The 19,287-nt window shown below is 43.1% G+C and overlaps 1 protein-coding gene and 2 long non-coding RNA genes across 3 annotated transcripts; 2 read left to right on the top strand and 1 right to left on the bottom strand.

The window, feature by feature from the left end:
- Positions 1 to 831: 831 nt before the first annotated feature.
- Positions 832 to 1,705, bottom strand: LOC136518940 (cypmaclein-like). The gene is made up of 3 exons (XM_066512623.1): positions 1,568 to 1,705; positions 1,404 to 1,437; positions 832 to 1,270 (listed from the first exon to the last, which is right to left on the bottom strand). Exons 1-3 carry the CDS (start codon positions 1,634 to 1,636, stop codon positions 1,089 to 1,091), a joined length of 285 nt encoding a protein of 94 aa, XP_066368720.1. The 5' UTR covers positions 1,637 to 1,705; the 3' UTR covers positions 832 to 1,088.
- Positions 1,706 to 6,814: 5,109 nt separating this feature from the next.
- LOC136518354 (uncharacterized) lies at positions 6,815 to 7,651 on the top strand. The gene is made up of 3 exons (XR_010774479.1): positions 6,815 to 6,855; positions 7,108 to 7,211; positions 7,312 to 7,651. It is a non-coding gene; the product is annotated as an uncharacterized lncRNA (long non-coding RNA).
- Positions 7,652 to 7,703: 52 nt separating this feature from the next.
- Positions 7,704 to 10,639, top strand: LOC136516643 (uncharacterized). The gene is made up of 3 exons (XR_010774092.1): positions 7,704 to 9,593; positions 9,792 to 9,906; positions 10,301 to 10,639. It is a non-coding gene; the product is annotated as an uncharacterized lncRNA (long non-coding RNA).
- Positions 10,640 to 19,287: the final 8,648 nt, after the last annotated feature.

Here is a 19,287-nt window from a genome sequence, read left to right as displayed (position 1 = left end):
GTAAAACAGAAAAACTTGCAAAATAACTAACTGAGGCTGCGCCGTGCGGCGTGAGGCCTTTTCACTTTCGAGGCCCACGACCTCACCCAGTGACACGGCCTATACCAGCTACGGGCCTGCCTACGGCCACACGACGTCACTTAGAAGGACCCCACACGACGGGACTTTATGGTAGGAGTCCATCGATCCAATGCCGCTGGGTCTCAGATCGCCGCCGTCTTCGATCAACGAAGTCGTACACGCGCTCAGGCGAGGCTACGAGGACACGACGTCACCACTAATCATGATTAAGATTGTCAGATTGAGGATCCGCCCCCAGCTATTTCGCTGCTGGTGGTCGGCTGCTGTGCGTGCGCGACTAACGTGCTAGGCATAGATCTCGACTGCTAACTACCGAGGTATTCCATCTCTGCTTTTGTCTCTTCTCTTTTATTTTATGTAAAAACATAACGCATATTGATATTGCTAGGCAACGGCAATTGTTGATAGGGTATTTTCTACAATGATTTAGTGAAAGCAAAATTAAGAATTTGTTAAGAGGCATTTTTAAGTGAATAAAGATAATATGATTGAAACATTCACGTCCCTTAGAAAACAATTTAAAAAGTCAGATAAGTAGTATGATAAGTCTCTTACATACTCTCTTTTATGTTTATATTTGAGACTGTTAATACGACGTTTGAACTATTTATATTAAAATTTATGTCTTTCAGTTTCATACTTATCATGTAATTTAGTGTGTATATCAAATTATGTTTAATTTTATAATTATTACCGAATTAAGAAATTGTTTTACTGAATTATATATGAAATTTTTTGGACGGCATACCCTGAGTTCAAATCCTGGATCCGCACTGTTCATGTACGTACGTATGATCGGAATACAGAGCTTGGGTTTTGCGTAATTCAGAGTTGGCATGGTAGTACTACAGGTAGTAGGCTGAGAAAGCACGCGCGCGTACACAATGAACTGATGACGGATGGCGTAGTAGTAGTAGTAGCTATATATAGGTTGGATGCTGAAGCAGTATCATGCATGTCTTGGTATAGGCTGATGCTGCCGGCCGGGAGTGGCCGGGATGCAGGGTTCACGGGCACTTGTGCTTGCCGTCGTGGGTTGTCATGTTGGCGTAGCAGGGGCAGACGTCCTCGTTGCCGGAGGTGCCCGGCGGGACGCAGCCGCAGCGCTGGCAGCAGGTGCCGCACGCCCTCAGGCACATCTTCGGCCGCCCCGACTTGCTGCACCGGTACGAGCAGCTCGCGCCGCAGTCTGCATGCGTTCACCCCAACAAACAGCATTTGCTCACACAGCATCAATATATATATTGTGATCGGCATGCATGTGCAGTGCAGAGCAAGAAGAGACGGGCTAGCTAGAGTCGCACGAATGCAGCAGTGCTTACCTATGGCGTCAGCCTGTCCATGGGGAGCAGTGGCCTGCACAACGCGAAGAAATCAAAACAAGCATGAACAAAACCAATTAGCACGAATGCACGTGTGTGTGTGTGTGTGTCATCGATCAGAGAAGCGTTTTAATTAAGTTAACCAAGCTCATGTCTGCTCTCACCTCCACGAGGAGCAGGAGGACGACGAGCGAGAGCGAGAAGAGCAGCCTGCTGGTGCTGTCCTTGGCCATGGTGGGAGGTTTGCTTGCCTCTTCCTTGCACGAGCGAGGGACATGGATAGTGCTTGCTAGTATGTTGCTTTTGTGACTTTGTGGAGTGAGATGAGGAGCCTGGCTGGTGCGCGGAAGCCAATTTATAGGCCGACCAGCGCGACGGTTGGAGAGGATTCCGGGCGACGCACAGTGGGCGCCGGCACGCTTGCTGTGCACAGCGCACGTGCTCGGCGTACGCACGCACACGCCGTCGGTGTGGTTCCGTGTTGCCTGATCTCTCTCTCCGCAAACGTTGCGACAAGGTTTGCGAAACAGCTGAGACGTCTCACTCGGTGATCCGCGCGCTACTAAGAGCTAGCAAAGTGTAATTGTCGCCACACTTGATCTAGCTACAGCGACATCGACGCTTACTAATTCGTAGTAGAGACTTTGTTCTGCAGCGCCGGAAGATCACGTCTTTGATTTGAAAATTTTGTCGCTCCGTCCCTAAATACAGGTACTTCTAGCAATTTTAGGACTAATTATGCAATGAGGTGAAAGTCCATCATGCCCTCATTAATCGTCTAGGAGCACTCTTGATTGACTTACTTGTCTGCTGGCTATTAAGGTGTAGCAATCAAACTATTATAAGTAGAGAGGAAGGTGAGACAGTCTCACACACAACTCAAAGCCCCACATATGGGAGTAACCAACTACCCTCTCCATGGGGCTCGTGTTTTCTATTTTCATATGCCATTAGAATTGAGTACTGTTTTTTTTTTTGTTCTTCTCTCGCCTCTATGTTAGCCCGCTCTTTCTTCTACATGTTGTTTGATACACCTTTAGGTTTAGTCTAATGCCATAAATGAATCGTGTTAATGAGATTATACAGCCGATAACAGAGTTAACACCATACCAATAAGGAGCCGAGAGGTAAGGTGGGCCAGCACATACATGAACATGAGTAACATTGTAAAATGTGGGTAATTTAGGAACACATGTATGAGTAATTTGATTATTTTTTAAACTACAAAGGTAAGTATAATTGTTTTCTTTTGCGAAAGACATAAGTAATTTAGCTAAATATTAATAATTATGAATTTGCTTTTGATTATTATTCTTAATAATGGTAAAGATGGGCAATTCATATATAAAATTAATTTAAGGTTCCTTCATATTATTTTTCATTATTTACATAGATGGGTAATTTAGATGAAGATTAAGAGGTTTACTTTAGATTATTTTCTACAGTGACAGAGGTGCATGTGCACGATTCAAATATAACTCAGCAGTTACTTCAAACTATTTTCATATTGTTAGACATGAATAGTTTCAAGATAATGAAATATATCCAATAGCTATTATTATCAGTGATGATTGAGTCTATCAAATTGGTGACCGGGTGATCGTTTTTACTAATTGTTAGGATTGATCGCTTATTCTAACCTGCCTCAAAATGTTAATATGGAGGCTTTAGGAGTACAGTAATACTAAGATTAGGACTAGAGGGCTACGAGTGCACGGCCAAAGAGATGTTGTGCTCGGTCATTCTTGTCCTGCCTGCACAAAGAAAACCACCAAGCGGATGACATCAACGGATCTTCAGCCGATCACTTGTCGTAGCGGAGCTTGAGCGAAATAATCTTGAAGGGTGCCAGGGCCAGCAACTCAGGCTGTTTGGTTGCTGGATTAGGTGGTTCCGGTCAGCATGGTTCCGGACGAGGCGTCCCCTTGCTTTTTCTGGCGGACGAGCCGAGTCCGAGAAATGAACTAAAAAAGTATGCTGCATGCGACGGCTCCGTGCTTCAATCCAAACAAATTGCCAGGTTGCGTATCATGTGTTTGATGGAATGCCCAGACAGGTTCAGTGCTTCTAAATTTCGTGCAGACTTCATTATTAATAATATCAATATTGTGCCTTTGGTATTATGCTATAGGAGTAAAAATTGAATTTCTGTTTTGTATTGTTCACGTTGTGTGAGCGGATTATTGAAATTAATTGGCTTTGATTTCAACACTTTGATTCAGTTAACAAATTAAAGATACATGTAATAGGGTGTCCTTGGAATGGCAATAATTTTATTTCTTGTTCCTTTAAAAATATTGGCTACTAAGAGTAATTAATATTTGAGAGAATGTCAATGTATTGAAATGGGAGTTCATGGATATAAAACTCTGGTGCATGTTCAAACAGGTATAAAAAGTCATATGGATCGTTCTATTGTCGTGATTCTAAATATTTTGATATGGCCCTTATCATTTGTGCTCATCAATGATGCCTTTTCAAGAACCACAATCAGCATGCAGGGGTATAATGGTATTTGCCATGATCATCTTCCAACTCTAGCTCATCATCCAAATTAATCAGTGGACGTTGCCTCATTTGACAAATAGATGATCAGGCAAACTGAAGAGGATGATGACCTGGATTTGGTGGCTGAATTGAGAATTTGAGATCAATGTGATTAGCTCACTGCACTACAGGAAAACTGTATTTTGCCAAGTGCCTGATACTTTGCCGAGTGCAAATATCGTGGCACTCAGCAAAGCAATATTTTGCCGAGTGTAGCATTCGGCAAATTTTGCACTCGGCAATCTGGACTTTGCCGAGTGCCTGGCACTCGGCAAAGCCAGGCGCTCGGCAAAATTTAGCCGGACCGTGACGGCGGCCACCTACCGTCAGATTTTGCCGAGTGCCAGCCATCAGGCACTCGGCAAAATTTGTTTTTATTTTTTAAAAAAAAAACTTTGCCGAGTGCCATCCTTGGGCACTCGGCATTTTTTTTTATTTTCTGAAAACAAATTTTGCCGAGTGCCTCCTGGGCCCGGCACTCGGCAAAGACATTTTGCCGAGTGCTCCCCATGGCACTCAACAAAATATATATATATATTTTTTTTGATTTTGGACCCAAATTTTTTGTGTAGCCTTGTGACAGTATTTAAAGCTCTACTCTAAAATTTGGTAAAATTTTGACTTTTTTTAGGTATATTCATTATTTTATTTCGTTTCGTTGATTTTTTCGGCGTATTTCAAATTTGAACTGCAGGTCCATGGAATAATGGAATTTGGTCATCCAAAAATTGATATTCATGATATTTAGCGTATGTTGAGGCCGTATCCAGGGAGTCACATGAAATCTCGAGCATCTCGTTGACGTAACATGTCGAGTTAGTTGCGGGAAAAGTGAATTTAAATTATATAAAATTCAAACGAAGTCCGAAAATCACGAAACTTATGGAGGGCGTCGTGTTATCGCATGTGGAGGCTGTGGTAAAAAATTGATAAAGATTTCGAGCAAGTAGTGACAGCGGATGCCAAAAACCCAGATATCTCCACATGTGATCACTTCATTTCACATGTAGAGATGTCTGGGTTTTTGGCATCCGACGTCACAACTTGCTCGAAACCTTCTCAAATTTGTACCACAGCCTCCACATGCGATAACACGACGCCTCGACAAGTTTCGTAATTTTCGAACTTCGTTTGCATTTTATATAATTTAAAATCACATTTTCGGCAAGTACCTCGACATGTTACGTCAACGAGATGCTCGAGATTTGATGTGAGTTCCTGGATACGGCCTAAACATACTCTAAATATCATGAGTATCAATTTTTGGATGACCAAAGTCCATTATTCCATGTACCTGCAGTTCAAATTTGAAATATCCCAAAAAAATTCGATGAAACGAAATAAACTAATGAAATATATAAAAAAAAGTAAAAAATGCCCCAAATTTAAAAATAGAGTTTGAAATACTGTCACAAGGCCCCAGAAAAAAATTTGAGCCCAAAATAAAAAAAATAGTTTGCCAAGTGCCATGGGGGACACTCGGCAAAGTGGGCTTTGCCGAGTGCCGGCCCAGGAGGCACTCAGCAAAGTTGATTTTCAAAAAAAAAAAAAATTGCCCTAAAATCCCACCCCAACCCCGCGCGGCCCCAACCCTAACGCCCCCAGCCACGCCCGCCCGCTCCCCTGCACCCACCACAGCCGTCGCCGCGCCACCCCCGCCGCTGCCGCACCCTCCCCCTCCGCTCTCAGGCTCGTCGCCTCCTCCCCCGACCAACGTGGCGCGGCGTCCCCTCTTTCGGCCTCCGGTCCTCCCATTCGTGGCCAGTCTCCCCTCCTTTCGAGCAGATCCGGTGAGGGAGGGCTTGGATCCAGGCGGTGGATGGCCGGTCCCAGAAGACGACGGTGGCGTGGGCACTGGAGGCGGCCATGACCGGGCTCAGGATGAGGCGGCACGGGCCCAGAAGGTGGCTGCTTGGGCCTGGGAGGCGATAGCTGCAATGGTCCCCAGGTGCCGGGATGTGGCGGCGCAGGCCCAGCACCAGCAGGCGGCGGCGTGGGCTCGGGAGGGCGCTGGTGGCTCGAGCTCTAAGGAGGACGAGGCCACCGCAGCAGCAGTCACCACTGCCCACGATGACGAGTGCTCTGCCGTGGATCCACCCAAGGTCAACATCCACTACAATGTGAGGCAGCCCTCTTTGCTTCCTCTATCTCCCCTTGTGTACTTTATCTGCCTGTATAGATGCAATCATGGTTATATCTCGTCGCCTTGTGTGTGTTTATGGCTGGCTGCTAAATCTGGTTAGGGATCGACAAATGTTTAGTGAACTGCTAGATAAATTAATCTTTGGATTTTCAGTGCTGGTGCCCAGCTAAATGTTTAGTGAACTACTAGATAAATCAATCTTTGGATTTTCAGTGCTGGTACTCAGAAAGCTACGACAAAACATTTGACCTGCTATGCTAAATCCTTGCAACTGTGCCTCATTTCTACGGGGTTATTAGTTTTAAGGGGAATAGATCTATAAGCCATTCAAATGACAAATGGAGTAGGTAGCAATTAGTGTAGCTAATGTTCCTACTGTGCAAACTTCTGGAGCTTAACATGTTGGGTGACAAAATAGAGAAGGTGATTATCATACAATGTTTTGGATTCCCATTTCCTGCTTGAATTTGCTCCTACTTTGGAACAAAGCTAAGTCTCTAATAGGTTGAAGTAGTCACTCTTAGCTTACTTTAACTTGTATCAGTACTTCAGTATGGTTACTTTTCATCCTCTCGTTTTTTCATCATCTGTAGTTCAGCATGCAGAGATGACATTTGGCATTTTTACTATATAGTGAGTGTGTAAGTATGCCTTATCTTTCAGTCATTTGGCATTTTTACAATGTATTTTCTATGCCAATCACTTTTTATTTGCAGGTTTCAAATTCTGCTCGAGGGAACAGGTTGCATATATTTGTGCTAGGTAAGATGAAGGTGGCTTCACCCCTCAGTATTATAATCTATAAGTAGTTTGACAGACTTGATCTATTCACTTGTCAATTGGCCATACAGGGAGTATACAGTAACAGGATGTCATATAAAATTAGTTTCCTTTATAAGTTTTGCTTTCAGGGATTAGGTTCTGTAGAAATTACTCATTGCTTTGCTCTCAGTAGGCATCACCTAAATTCAACTCAGTTACTGAAAGGACTGTTTATCTTCTGCTCAATGTTAGGCTATAAAGCTAAAGGAACAAACTCTGAATAATCTGAAGGCCTTCAATGCTGAACAGAAAAAGATGTTGAACGTGTTCGGCTAAGAGATAATCTCCTCGGAAAGGTGTGTTATGGCTGGCTGCTAAGTATGCATTAGAGATTCATAAGTGTTTAGTTTACTGCTAGATAAATTTACTAGGCTACTAAACTTCATCTTGCTGCAGAACACAACATGAAGGCTACAGGTCTCACAGATCTGTGCATAGGACATGAACTGATTACTAGGCTTAGGTTTCAGGTGTTGATGACATATAATACTTCACATTGGCCTGGTTACTGGGCTTATGTTTCAGGTGTAGTTCTAGATATTGTTACCTAATATAAATGGATTCATCCATATTTAGATTTGATATGGTCGTGCTCTACAGAACTACAGAAGGAAAATCAAATGAACAATCGTGCCTTATTTATACAAAATTTCGTTTCTATTATTGTTTTTTGCACTGTGTATTTCCTGTATCTCTTATGTACTGTCACTTTACAAAATCAGGAATGTTATCTTGGAAGTCAAGAATCCTTGGCACGAACCTTGTTATCTCTGGAGCTGTAGTTGCTGCTGATGTATTACTCAAGATATGATTGTACTCGGCAAAGTATTTTTTTTTAAATTCAGAAATTCTTTGCCGAGTGCCTAAACAGGGGCACTCGGCAAAGAAATTATTAAAAAAAATAAAAAAAACTTTGCCGAGTGCCTGGGCAGGGGCACTCGGCAAAGTAATTTTTTAAAAAAAAATAAAAAAAACTTTGCCGAGTGCCTGGGCAGGGGCACTCGGCAAAGTAATTTTTTTAAAAAAATAAAAAAAAACTTTACCGAGTGCCTGGGCAGGGGCACTCGGCAAAGTACTTTTTATAAAAAAAATAAAAAAAAACTTTGGGCAAAGTACTTTTTTAAAAAAATAAAAAAACTTTGCCGAGTGCCTGGGCAGGAGCACTCGGCAAAGCACTTTTTTTAAAAAAAAATAAAAAAAAAAACTTTGCCGAGTGCCTGGGCTGAGGCACTCGGCAAAGTAATTTAAAAAAAATTGCCGAGTGCTGGGTCGGGCACTCGGCAAAATAACCGTTAACGGCCGGCGCCACAACGGCCGAAATATTTGCCGAGTGCCGCCCCAAACACTCGGCAAATTTTTTTTTTATTTTGCCGAGTGCCCCGATAAAAAGCACTCGGCAAAGACCCTTTGCCAAGAAAAATTTTGCCGAGCGGACTTTGCCGAGTGCTACACTCGGCAAAGCCTTTGCCGAGTGCAAAGGGCTCTTTGCCGAGTGTAAAAACACTCGGCAAAGCCGCGGCCTCCAGTAGTGCTGAATAATAAAAATTAGAACTTATGGTTAGCTACTTTACATGGGATAATGCAACTTATTTGATCTGCAAAACTTTAGGCTCTGTTTCATGTAGATCTCCACACTGGTTCTATCATGGATCATGGTGATTGATGAATGTTAATTCAACTAAGTCATTTGGTCTAGAGTTTAGGTTCTACGGACCATTAGGTTTTGATGGCTTTTGTAGCAAAATCAATCTAACGTTGTATCTTGGCATGTTGCATTTTTGGAAGCATGGTGGGTTGGGACTGCGGTATTTGACTGAGACCATTGTCCAAGTTTATTTTCGTGCATGTATGGAACAAACCTGTTTTCTCAATCGTTCTTATGAGAATTGTGCATCTATATGCAACTTTTCATTAGCGGACGTGGCTCAAAATGTGTGAACGAATATCTAAAAAGTGGAGGGATAAATCAGTGCAAATAGCTTAAGAGTTTTAGCTTCTTATGAGAATTGTGCATCTGTATGCAACTTTTTCATTAGCGGGACGTGGCTCAAAATGTGTGAACGAATATCTGAAAAGTAGAGGAATAAATCAGTACAAATAGCTTGAGAGTTTTAGCTTCACCTTGAAATTGGCAAGTCCACACAATCACATAAAAAACAAATATAGGCAGATTTTCTATTTGGTGCCATTTCATATGAGCTACAATCTTCATAAAAAATCATCTCCGTCTAAGGTTGTATAAAAAAGATACGATTTATCCAAGTTGGGTCTTGCTGCTGACATGTGGGTCCCATTGTCATGCCACATAGGATAGCAGGTCGGGCCCGTTGAGAACTGGATCATACCTGTTAGAATTGAGGGAGCCAAAAATACATTTTGGGGCTTTGGGACAACTTTGAGGACAGCGGGTGAATTTCTCTTTTGAAAGTTACTAGTGAATTTGTACCTTATGCCATATGGATGGTTTCTTAGTGCTAAATGTTAATACTATGTATCCTTCAACCCTTGGCTTCCCTAGCAATTTGTAACTTGATCTGCTTGTACACTGCAAGCAAAGGATGTGAACCTGAATGGAATGAGACCTTTGTGTTCACCGTCTCCGATGGCGCTACAGAGCTATTCATCAAGCTCCTGGATAGTGACAGTGGCACCGATGATGATTTTGTTGGTGAAGCAACGTAAGTAATTACATTTTGTAATCTGTAGGCTTGTAGCTGGACCAATCCGACCTGCAACTACTGAGTGATAACCCATGTACAGTGACGGTAGTTTGCATCCCTCTTGCAGTTTGCAACTTTGCATGTTTTGAAGATGTTTTGGGATTCAAATTTTAACGTTTGCGGTGTTTATTTCAATCGAGTGCTCGGTTCTTGCAGGATTCCTGTGGAAGCAGTTTATATAGAAGGAAGCATCCCTACAACTGTTTACAGTGTTGTGAAATATGAAGAATACCGCGGAGAAATCAAAGTTGGTCTCACATTCACTCCAGAGGTAACAATCTCACATAGCCACTCACATCCATGTTCAAAGCTGGATTTAAAAATGTAACACTGAGAAGTCGATATCTATAATCTATAATTAAAATGCTTTTGTGATTTAAAATGTAAAGGTTCGTTTTCATCAAACCAGAGAAAAAAGGCTCACACGCAAGTTTATCAGATTGCTTTTTGCTAAAAATTTCATGTGATAGCCGCCGCCGGGTGTAGATGTTTCTTTTGCCTCCTTTTGCTTTTCCTATCCAGTTCCCGTCCGTGGCAAACGATATATATTGTACTTTGCGACAGTGGATTCCTTATCCTTCTTTTCGGTTGCTTTTTCCATTTCTCTGGGTTTTGTTCTGAATTTATCTTACTACATACTGCTGAAATGTCCCTTCTATGAGCAGGATTCTCGTGATCAACTGAGGATAGCTTGGCGTGGCTGGAAGCACGCAGCCGTCTTATAAGAAGCAGATCCCTTGATGTATTACTACAGTTCATCAGTGACAGTTAGCGTGCGTTTACAATGTAGAAGCCTGCAAATGGGGGTGTTTTTGGATCAGGGGGCTAATAATTAATATTACTCTAAAACCAGTACCCGTATTTGATGCCTTGTCTTGTACTAAAACTGTAATAATGGTGCTGGCCACTTGCGTGAACTATAGCTGAACCCCACTCTTGATGTTCAGTTAACTTGTCGATTACAAGAGGCCGTGTGACTGCTGCAAGATATCACTTGTCTGCTCTTCCTTTCTTTCCTTTCCCCTGAGGCCTGAACCCTGAGAAGGGTCTCCATTCCGTGCTAAACGGGAACGGGGACAGGAATACAGGATCCATGAAATCATGTTGCAGTAGGAGAACGAGAACAGGGACAGAAATACAGGACTGGACTGGACATAGTGCATGGAGCTCGGTAATCTCCTCTGACATCCATGTCTTGGATGGTCGAATTTTTTCCTACCGTATATAGGAACTAATTTCACATTCGTTTTCGCTATTCATCCATTGTAGAAAAAAATATGTTTGATAAACACGTGCGTGATAGTGAATCTGTGATGTCACGCTCTCCGTGACTGTGTTAATTTTATGAACTTTATCTTTTAAGATTAAATGTCACTTTAACGTCGGTAGTTAATTTTACATTATTGTTATCTTATCGTGCGATAGATGTGTTTTTAGTATAAAAGTTTTATTGTCCCGTACCAACGCACGGACATGCTACCTAGCGGACTAAAAAAAAGGATCACTTGGTGCTGCATGCGACGGCTCCGTGCTTCAATCCAAACAAATTGCCAGGTTCGGATATAGGATCGGATGGCTCCGGAGCCAGCTCGTGATCCAATCCAAACACGCCATTAAGGTCCAGGGATGAATTGGAGGGGCCACTGACTATGCACAAATGATATTAGCCATGGTTTAGTATATGGCGATTAAGAATTTTTGAGAAGTTAGGGGGTATGGCCCAGTTTGGTATGGCCTATGCCCCACCCCTAATCGCTTGTCATGCTTGTCATTTGCCAACTGCAGTGTCATGGATCTACTAATTTCTTTGGCGCAACAAGTTCAGTGTAGAGGTCAGGCATGTATTGTGCGTGTAAGCTTATAATATATACTTTCTCCATATTTTTAATAACACACATGTATATCAAGGTTCAAATCTAAAATCTTTGATCGATAATGTAGTTAATTATTTTTAACTACTATTATAATATAAATTTGATACAGTTTGATTTATAATCAAATGTACTATCTAATTATCATAAGCTTATAATTAAAACAATATAATATAAAATAAATAAATGGTCAAAGTGTAATCTAGAAAACTACGTCATATCAAGCTACACATTATAAAGAAAGGTACTTCCTTAGTCCTAGAATAATCGTACATCTCATTTTGCTTCTAGTTTTCCACCTCTTTATTTATGGGTGGGCTCATTACGGCACTATAGCTCTAGGTTACTTAATAGAATACCAAAGTTTGGTGATATCAGGAATGGGCCAAATGGGGCTCATTATTAGTTATGATCCAATTATCAGATGGTAATTTAGTACAGTAGTAAGTCTATCAATCAACGGATCCAGAATGCTAAGATTCGTGCGAGAAAGATGACCGATGGTCGTGATTTTAGTTCTCTCTCTCACGGATGTCTCACCTTTTCGAGACTCAATTATGCTACAACTCGGCGATCACCTTATCCACTAAGCTCTCAATGAAAGAAACTAGTAGTTTCTATAACATAGGATACCGCACCAAAAAAATACTGCTTTCTAACTCATGGTTTCTATGAGTAATAATTATTTTCTCTTTCTCTCTCCCAACTCTATCTTCTTCCTCCAATGGGAGTGCGACACGAGCTCCCTATAAACTGGTGGTTTCTCCCCAATGGCGATTTCATGGTTTCTTGGTGCATTGGGTCAAGAGTAGACCTGATTTCTTCATGAGGAAATAATTTCTATGATTTTTGCTCTCTTTCTTCATTAACTACGTTGCCATGTCAGCGTTTTGCCTACGTAGCAAGCCATTTAATGAGGATAAAAATCATCATCAATACACCATTAGGACTGCCCTAACAACTCCATGAGGCTGCGTGACTACATAAAGGAGACCAACTTATTAGGCCACTAGTCCACAAGTTAAAGAAAAACATCGTAGGTTCCCTTCCCCATACTATAGTTTATATAAATTTTAAATTGAGAATTGAACCCATTTGTTAGGGAACACCATCTTTTTATAGATCCATTGTAACCTTGAAATTCTATAAAAATAGAAACAACAATTTTAGTCACCATCTCAATATCTGGCTGACTTGTAAAATTTACTGGGTATGCCTTATATAGCGTACTATTTTGGAAACCTAAACAATTATGAGATCCATTCCAAGAACATGGTACTAATTGAAATAATAAGCTAGTCTCCATTCCGTGAGATTTCTTACCTAATGATTTTTTTGTTTTCTCGAATTAAACTATTTTATTTTTGTTAGTGAACATACCGCATAGTCGTATGTACACGAGTTAATCAAATTATTATTTTTGTGAATCGTCTAATGAATTGTTCTCTATTGGTCTATACACATTCTATAGTCAGTTGCATTAGTCATTAGAGGTTACGATCATATACTACTGGAGGCCGCGGCTTTGCCGAGTGTTTTTACACTCGGCAAAGAGCCCTTTGCACTCGGCAAAGTCCGCTCGGCAAAATTTTTCTCGGCAAAGGGTCTTTGCCGAGTGCTTTTTATTCGGGCACTCGGCAAAATAAAAAAAAATTGCCGAGTGCTTGGGGCGGCACTCGGCAAATTATTTTCGGTCGTTGCGGCGCCGGCCGTTAACGGTTATTTTGCCGAGTGCCCGATTCAGCACTCGGCAATTTTTTTTTTAAAAAAAATACTTTGCCGAGTGCCCCAGCCCAGGCACTCGGCAAAGTTTTTTTTATTTTTTTTTTAAAAAGTACTTTGCCCAGGCACTCGGCAAAGTTTATTTTATTTTTTTAAATTACTTTGCCGAGTGCCCCTGCCCAGGCACTCGGCAAAGTTTTTTTATTTATTTTTAAATAATTTCTTTGCCGAGTGCCCCTGTTTAGGCACTCGACAAAGAATTTCTGATTTTTTTTAAAAAAAATAATTTGCCGAGTGCCGCGGCAAGGCACTCGGCAAAGAAATTATTTTTTTTTTGAAAAATCTTTGTCGAGTGCCTTGCCCATGGCACTCGGCAAAGACCCCGAGAATTGCAATTTTTTTTTACATTCCATTGTAACAGACAATATATATATATATATATATATATATATATATATATATATATATATATATATATATATATATATATATATGTATATATATATACATCAATCATCACATCTATATCACCAACATGCATTATATATCACAAGCACACGCATATTTAATAAATCCATCGAAAATCCATCACAAATGCACCAAAGTTCAACATCACAAGTTTATTATTACAAGTTCAACATCACAAAGTTCAACATCCCTACTGCGGCGATGGAGACTGCAGGTGTGGCCCCTCGGACTGCGGTGAAGGACCGAACTACGGCGAAGGGTTGACGCGATCAGCCGCCGGTGGCACGGTAGCAGGATTGTTTGAACCCGCCGACGGAGGCTGCACAAAAGAGAAGAGATTGCATGTGTTAGACTCAAAATTGAAAATTTCGGCAGCACCTCCCTTGCACGGGGAGGTTTCCAACCTGCAAGAAACAATGGCACGAAGGCCGACAATCACAACGTCATGAAGGCCGACAATCACAACGGCACGAAGGCCAAAAATCACAACGGCACGAAGGCCGACAATCCCAACGGCACGAACGCATTAAACTTTCATACTCACAGGAGTGAAGTGTCGAACCAGAGTTGGAGCTGGCAACTGCACTTGGACACCCGATGCTTGCCTGATGGTTTGCATGATCTGATACATGTCCGCCATCTGCTTCTTCGTGGCCTCCAGCTCTGCGGTCAGGTGCGCTTGCGTCTCCCTTGTCTCTGCCAGCTCGGCCTGCAGTGTTTCAATCACATGTTTCAGTATTACAAATCTGATCATTGTGTGTAACGTTCAATGTACGACGAGTGAAACCAGAATTACCTGAAGTTCGTCGACCCGCGATAGTGTTGGAGTAGGCCGTGCACGTATGGGAAGGCTTCTGGCCATGCTCCGTGCCCTCACGTCGGAGAGAGAGGGTGTAGAGCTCGAGGAGTCAGCGCCGTCTGCAATCCACAACCGCCCGTGCTTCCTGCCTTGCCCCAGCCTCACGATCACCTCTGTCTCAAGGGGCTCAGTGCTCAGATTGTGATCTGAGCCATGGAGAGCCCTAACCGCCTCCGCGTAGTCTCTGACCTTAGCGTGGACACTCGGGTCAGAGTAAGCCTAGGCAGTGGCATCCGGGTTGAAGACGACACCGAATTTCACTGGGCCCATGTGGGACACAGCCCATGCCCCAAACTCTGACACCGGCACGTCCGGGTGTGCCACCTCCTACGAGAAAGACAGCAAGATGATTAGAAATCAGGCAAAATTGAGCGTTAGAATAGATAAATGACATCTCGTACAAGTGCCCGCTTGAATGCGGGGAGGTTGTGGCTGCCTTGGTGGTGAGTTGGACCAGTCCTCAGTGCCCGCTTCCGCTTGCCTTGCTCGTGCTTTGCGATGTACGCCGGGTCAAGGTACCTATCCACGATCCTCGACCATGCCGATCTATGCGACATGCACCACGAGGCCGGCACCTACACATCATCAAGTGTTTGACATATAAGAAGATCAATTCTAGACCTACTAAATCTCAAAACGAATCAATATTATTCACCTACCTGAAGGTACTGCTCCTTGGTCAGCGCCACCTTTCTTGCGCCGGTTTTGTTGAGGGGCTCTTTCTTGATGGACCTGTAGTAGTCGACGTGGGCCTAGAGTCGCGCCTCGTGAATCATGTCGCCGATGTACTTCTTACAGGCTCTGTGTGTCATCTGATCTGCCAAGGTCTCTCGACCTTCTTCGGCCTTGAAGTACCTCTACATACAAACACGATGTATCCGTTCATTATTTCAATAAAAGACTTAACCAATGGAGGAGATGTATTGAGCTATGTTGTGAGACACTTACCCAAAAGTCTGCCAAAACCCGCTCTTGCTTGTTGTCCTGCTCATCATCTGAGCCGAGCTTGTACCTGTCCCATGACCAGGCCGGCTCCCACCTCCCCTCTTTCAAGTCCACAAGGCCGGGGAAGTGTTTCCTACACAGACATCCCAGGACGGTAGCGGGGGTGCGTGGGGGGTCAAGAGCATCGACAAAACTAGCCAGCCCCTACATAAGTGATTAAGAAAAATTATCAGTTTCTCTTTTGATTTTTAACGTATCATATGAAGTACTAGTGATAACATCTATAGTTACTTACCTTCTTCCCACAGGACGAACCAGTGGGCGTCGGTCAGGAAGCGGAACCAGAGGAAGGCTTGTGGGACCTCGCAGGTAGGGAGCTGACTAAGTAGAACTATCCTCCATCTGCTGAGTCCCCTCGTCCCTCGACGGAGTGTCTGTGGTCGTGCCCGTGGCCGCCACGTGGTCCTTCGAGGTAGGAGACGGGTCCTTCGGCTGGTCGAGAGCTGGGAGAGGAGGCGGGTCCCTCCTAGGGCAACCCCGGCCCCTCCCCCTCTCCCTCCCCATGCTGGGGCGACCCAGGCCTGCTCTCGCCACTGGGGGCGAAGACGTCCCCTTGCCTCCATCAGGAGGGCGTAGCCTCTAGTACACCGAGAGCACCTGCCTCGGTGAACGGTTGCCCACCATCTTTGTTCTGTCACCTGCAATGTACAAAGAATGAACAACAAGTGTTAGTACATACATGTCAAATAGTTCAAAATGAATAAATATAACAAAATTTAATAAAAAACATAGTGTTACATGGTTTAGGAATAATCTCCATGATTGGGGTCATAGGTCTCATCATCACTGTCAAAATTGTCCAAATGGGCAACACTATCCGAAGGTTCTGTGTCTTCTTCATTGTCTTTGCCTAAATGGAATCGCTCAAGCATTTGAATGTCCTTCGGATTTAGCACTACATCTCCAGGGTCCTCGTCATCAACCATTTCATTGTCTACTTCCATGGCGGTCGTCACACCAGGTAAGACTATCTCAAAGCTCCCTTGTAGCCCATCTACTTGATAGAACTCTCCATCATATGTGTTTATGTCGAAGGTGTAATCTTCATCGTTTGGAACAGGTAGTTTACCGTGTGAAGATACCTGGTGCACAATAGACCAACCCTTAAGATGGTCTTTGTCTTGGTACGCGTATGGCGTATGATACACCTGCACGGCCTGTTGAGCCACAATATAGACATATTTTCCTTTATAGACGAAATCATGCCTAATCTCGACTAGCCCAAGATGAGGGGTCCGTCTCGTTCATCCAGGATCAAACCAGTGGAACTTGAATATGACAGGAGTAAGAGGTACCCGACCCTCATATTCAAGTTCATAGATCTCCTCAATTATTCTATAGTATTCGACGCCATTAGTGCCCGGCGTAAAAACTTGGCTGTTGGTGGTTTTCCGACCGGGCCAAGTCTGCTCGTGTCTTGACGTGTGGAAGCGATATCCGTTCACGTCATAACCGGTATATGACTTCACCCTTAACTTGAAGCCGTTTGCAACCTGTCTCAACTCGTCACTCATGGATGCATTGGTTTGCGCCTGCAAGCTCAAGCATGATACATCGTTATACTATTGGAACGTACGAGCTACTAAGGAATATCGTCGAACGTACGACCTTTTGTTTGAACCAAGAAATGAAATCAGGCCTCCCAGCTCCCGCACCCTCTGAAAGAAGGGTATCATGTTCGTGCGGGGTAGGATCCCTTGATTGATGCCACTCTTTACGAACAAATTCCCTGTACCAAAGAGAATCAATGGGGTTCGATACAGAATAGTGACATCGTATTGAAACAAGTTCGTTGAGAACTTACTTAATGAGTGGTGCAACCTCGACAAGGTTGGTGAACACATATAGCGTGATTCTACGCCACTCTTCTGGATCCAATCTCTTGGGGGTCGATCCACTTGCGCTGCCTAGTTGGCATTTGAAAAGGCTGAGGGTCGATTCAACTTCGCCAGCATTGTAACGAGGGGGTGGATTATGCTTGCTAGGAAGGTTCGGCTTGTAGTAGGATGTCATGAAGTTTGCAACCTCCTCCCGAATGCTTGCCTCTGCAATGGAAGCCTCAATTCTGGCTTTATTTGTACATTTCTTGCGAAGAGTCTTTAGACATCGCTCGATTAGATAGCACCAACGGGCCTGCACGGCCCCCCAACCATGCCTCGGTCGGGAGGTGCACAATCAGATGCTGCATCGGCAAGAAGAAGCCAGGTAGAAAGATCTTCTCAAGCTCACATACCAACTCAGGTGCCATAGTTTCCAATTCTATAATGATGGTCGAAGATAGCTCCTTGGCACAAAGCTGGTGAAAGAAGTAGCTCAACTTTGCCAGCACTAGCCAGACATGCTCAGGGACATAGCCTCGAACCATCGACGGAAGTATCCGCTCAATCCATATGTGATAGTCATGACTCTTCATCCCGTTGACTCACAGAGTCTCTAACCGTCTGTTTGGTTGTGGGATCAGTGGGTTGGAGTGGCTCCAACCCATGTTTTGGGGACGGCTCCAACCCTTGTTTTGTTTGGTTGCGAGAATGGGTTCGATCCGTCTTCTGTTTGGTTGGAGGATTGAGATGGGGTCGGATCCATCCCATTTTCTGTTTGGTTGGATGGATTCAAACAGAACCTGCATATGGTCACCTTTGCACTGAAATGGTGAGGTTTTTCCTAGTCATCTAAGAGTTACATGTAGAGTACAGAGTACTTTCTCCTCTAATACTACTAGTTTTTTTTACTAGGGTCAACTTTCAGAGTACTTATCCATCTTATCCCACTAGTTTATTTACTTTTAAGAGACCTCATAGGAGTTGGTCAAGCCCAAACCTATGAAAAGATAGCAACAACCAACTCGCACCCACTCAGACATGTCCCACCAGGCCACCATAACCCATCATGTGTAGTTTTTCCTAGTCATATAAGAGTTACATGTAGAGTACAGAGTACTTTCTCCTCTAATACTACTAGTTTTTTTTTACTAGGGCCAACTTTCAGAGTACTTATCCATCTTATCCCACTAGTTTATTTACTTTTAAGAGACCTCATAGGAGTTGGTCAAGCCCAAACCTATGAAAAGATAGCAACAACCAACTCGCACCCACTCAGACATGTCCCACCAGGCCACCATAACCCATCATGTGTAGTTTTTCCTAGTCATATAAGAGTTACATGTAGAGTACAGAGTACTTTCTCCTCTAATACTACTAGTTTTTTTTTACTAGGGCCAACTTTCAGAGTACTTATCCATCTTATCCCACTAGTTTATTTACTTTTAAGAGACCTCATAGGAGTTAGTCAAGCCCAAACCTATGAAAAGATAGCAACAACCAACTCGCACCCACTCAGACATGTCCCACCAGGCCACCATAACCCATCATGTGTAGTTTTTCCTAGTCATATAAGAGTTACATGTAGAGTACAGAGTACTTTCTCCTCTAATACTACTAGTTTTTTTACTAGGACCAACTTTCCCCATCATGTGTAGTTTTTCCTAGTCATATAAGAGTTACATGTAGAGTACAGAGTACTTTCTCCTCTAATACTACTAGTTTTTTTACTAGGGCCAACTTTCAGAGTACTTTCTCCTCTAAGAGTTACAGAGTACTTTCTCCTCTAAGAGCAAAAGAAATTTCAAAGAGGGTATTGGAGAACTTTTTCAAATTTCAATGGTACACAGGTCATTTCAATATTTTATAATGGCACACAGGTAAAAAACTCAAATAATATAACAGGCACA

Source organism: Miscanthus floridulus, chromosome 17 (genome assembly GCF_019320115.1).
Source record: "Miscanthus floridulus cultivar M001 chromosome 17, ASM1932011v1, whole genome shotgun sequence".
NCBI classification, from domain to species: Eukaryota; Viridiplantae; Streptophyta; class Magnoliopsida; order Poales; family Poaceae; genus Miscanthus; species Miscanthus floridulus.
The sequence above is the reverse complement of the archived record's forward strand: the minus strand, read 5'-3'. Positions and strand labels throughout refer to the sequence as shown.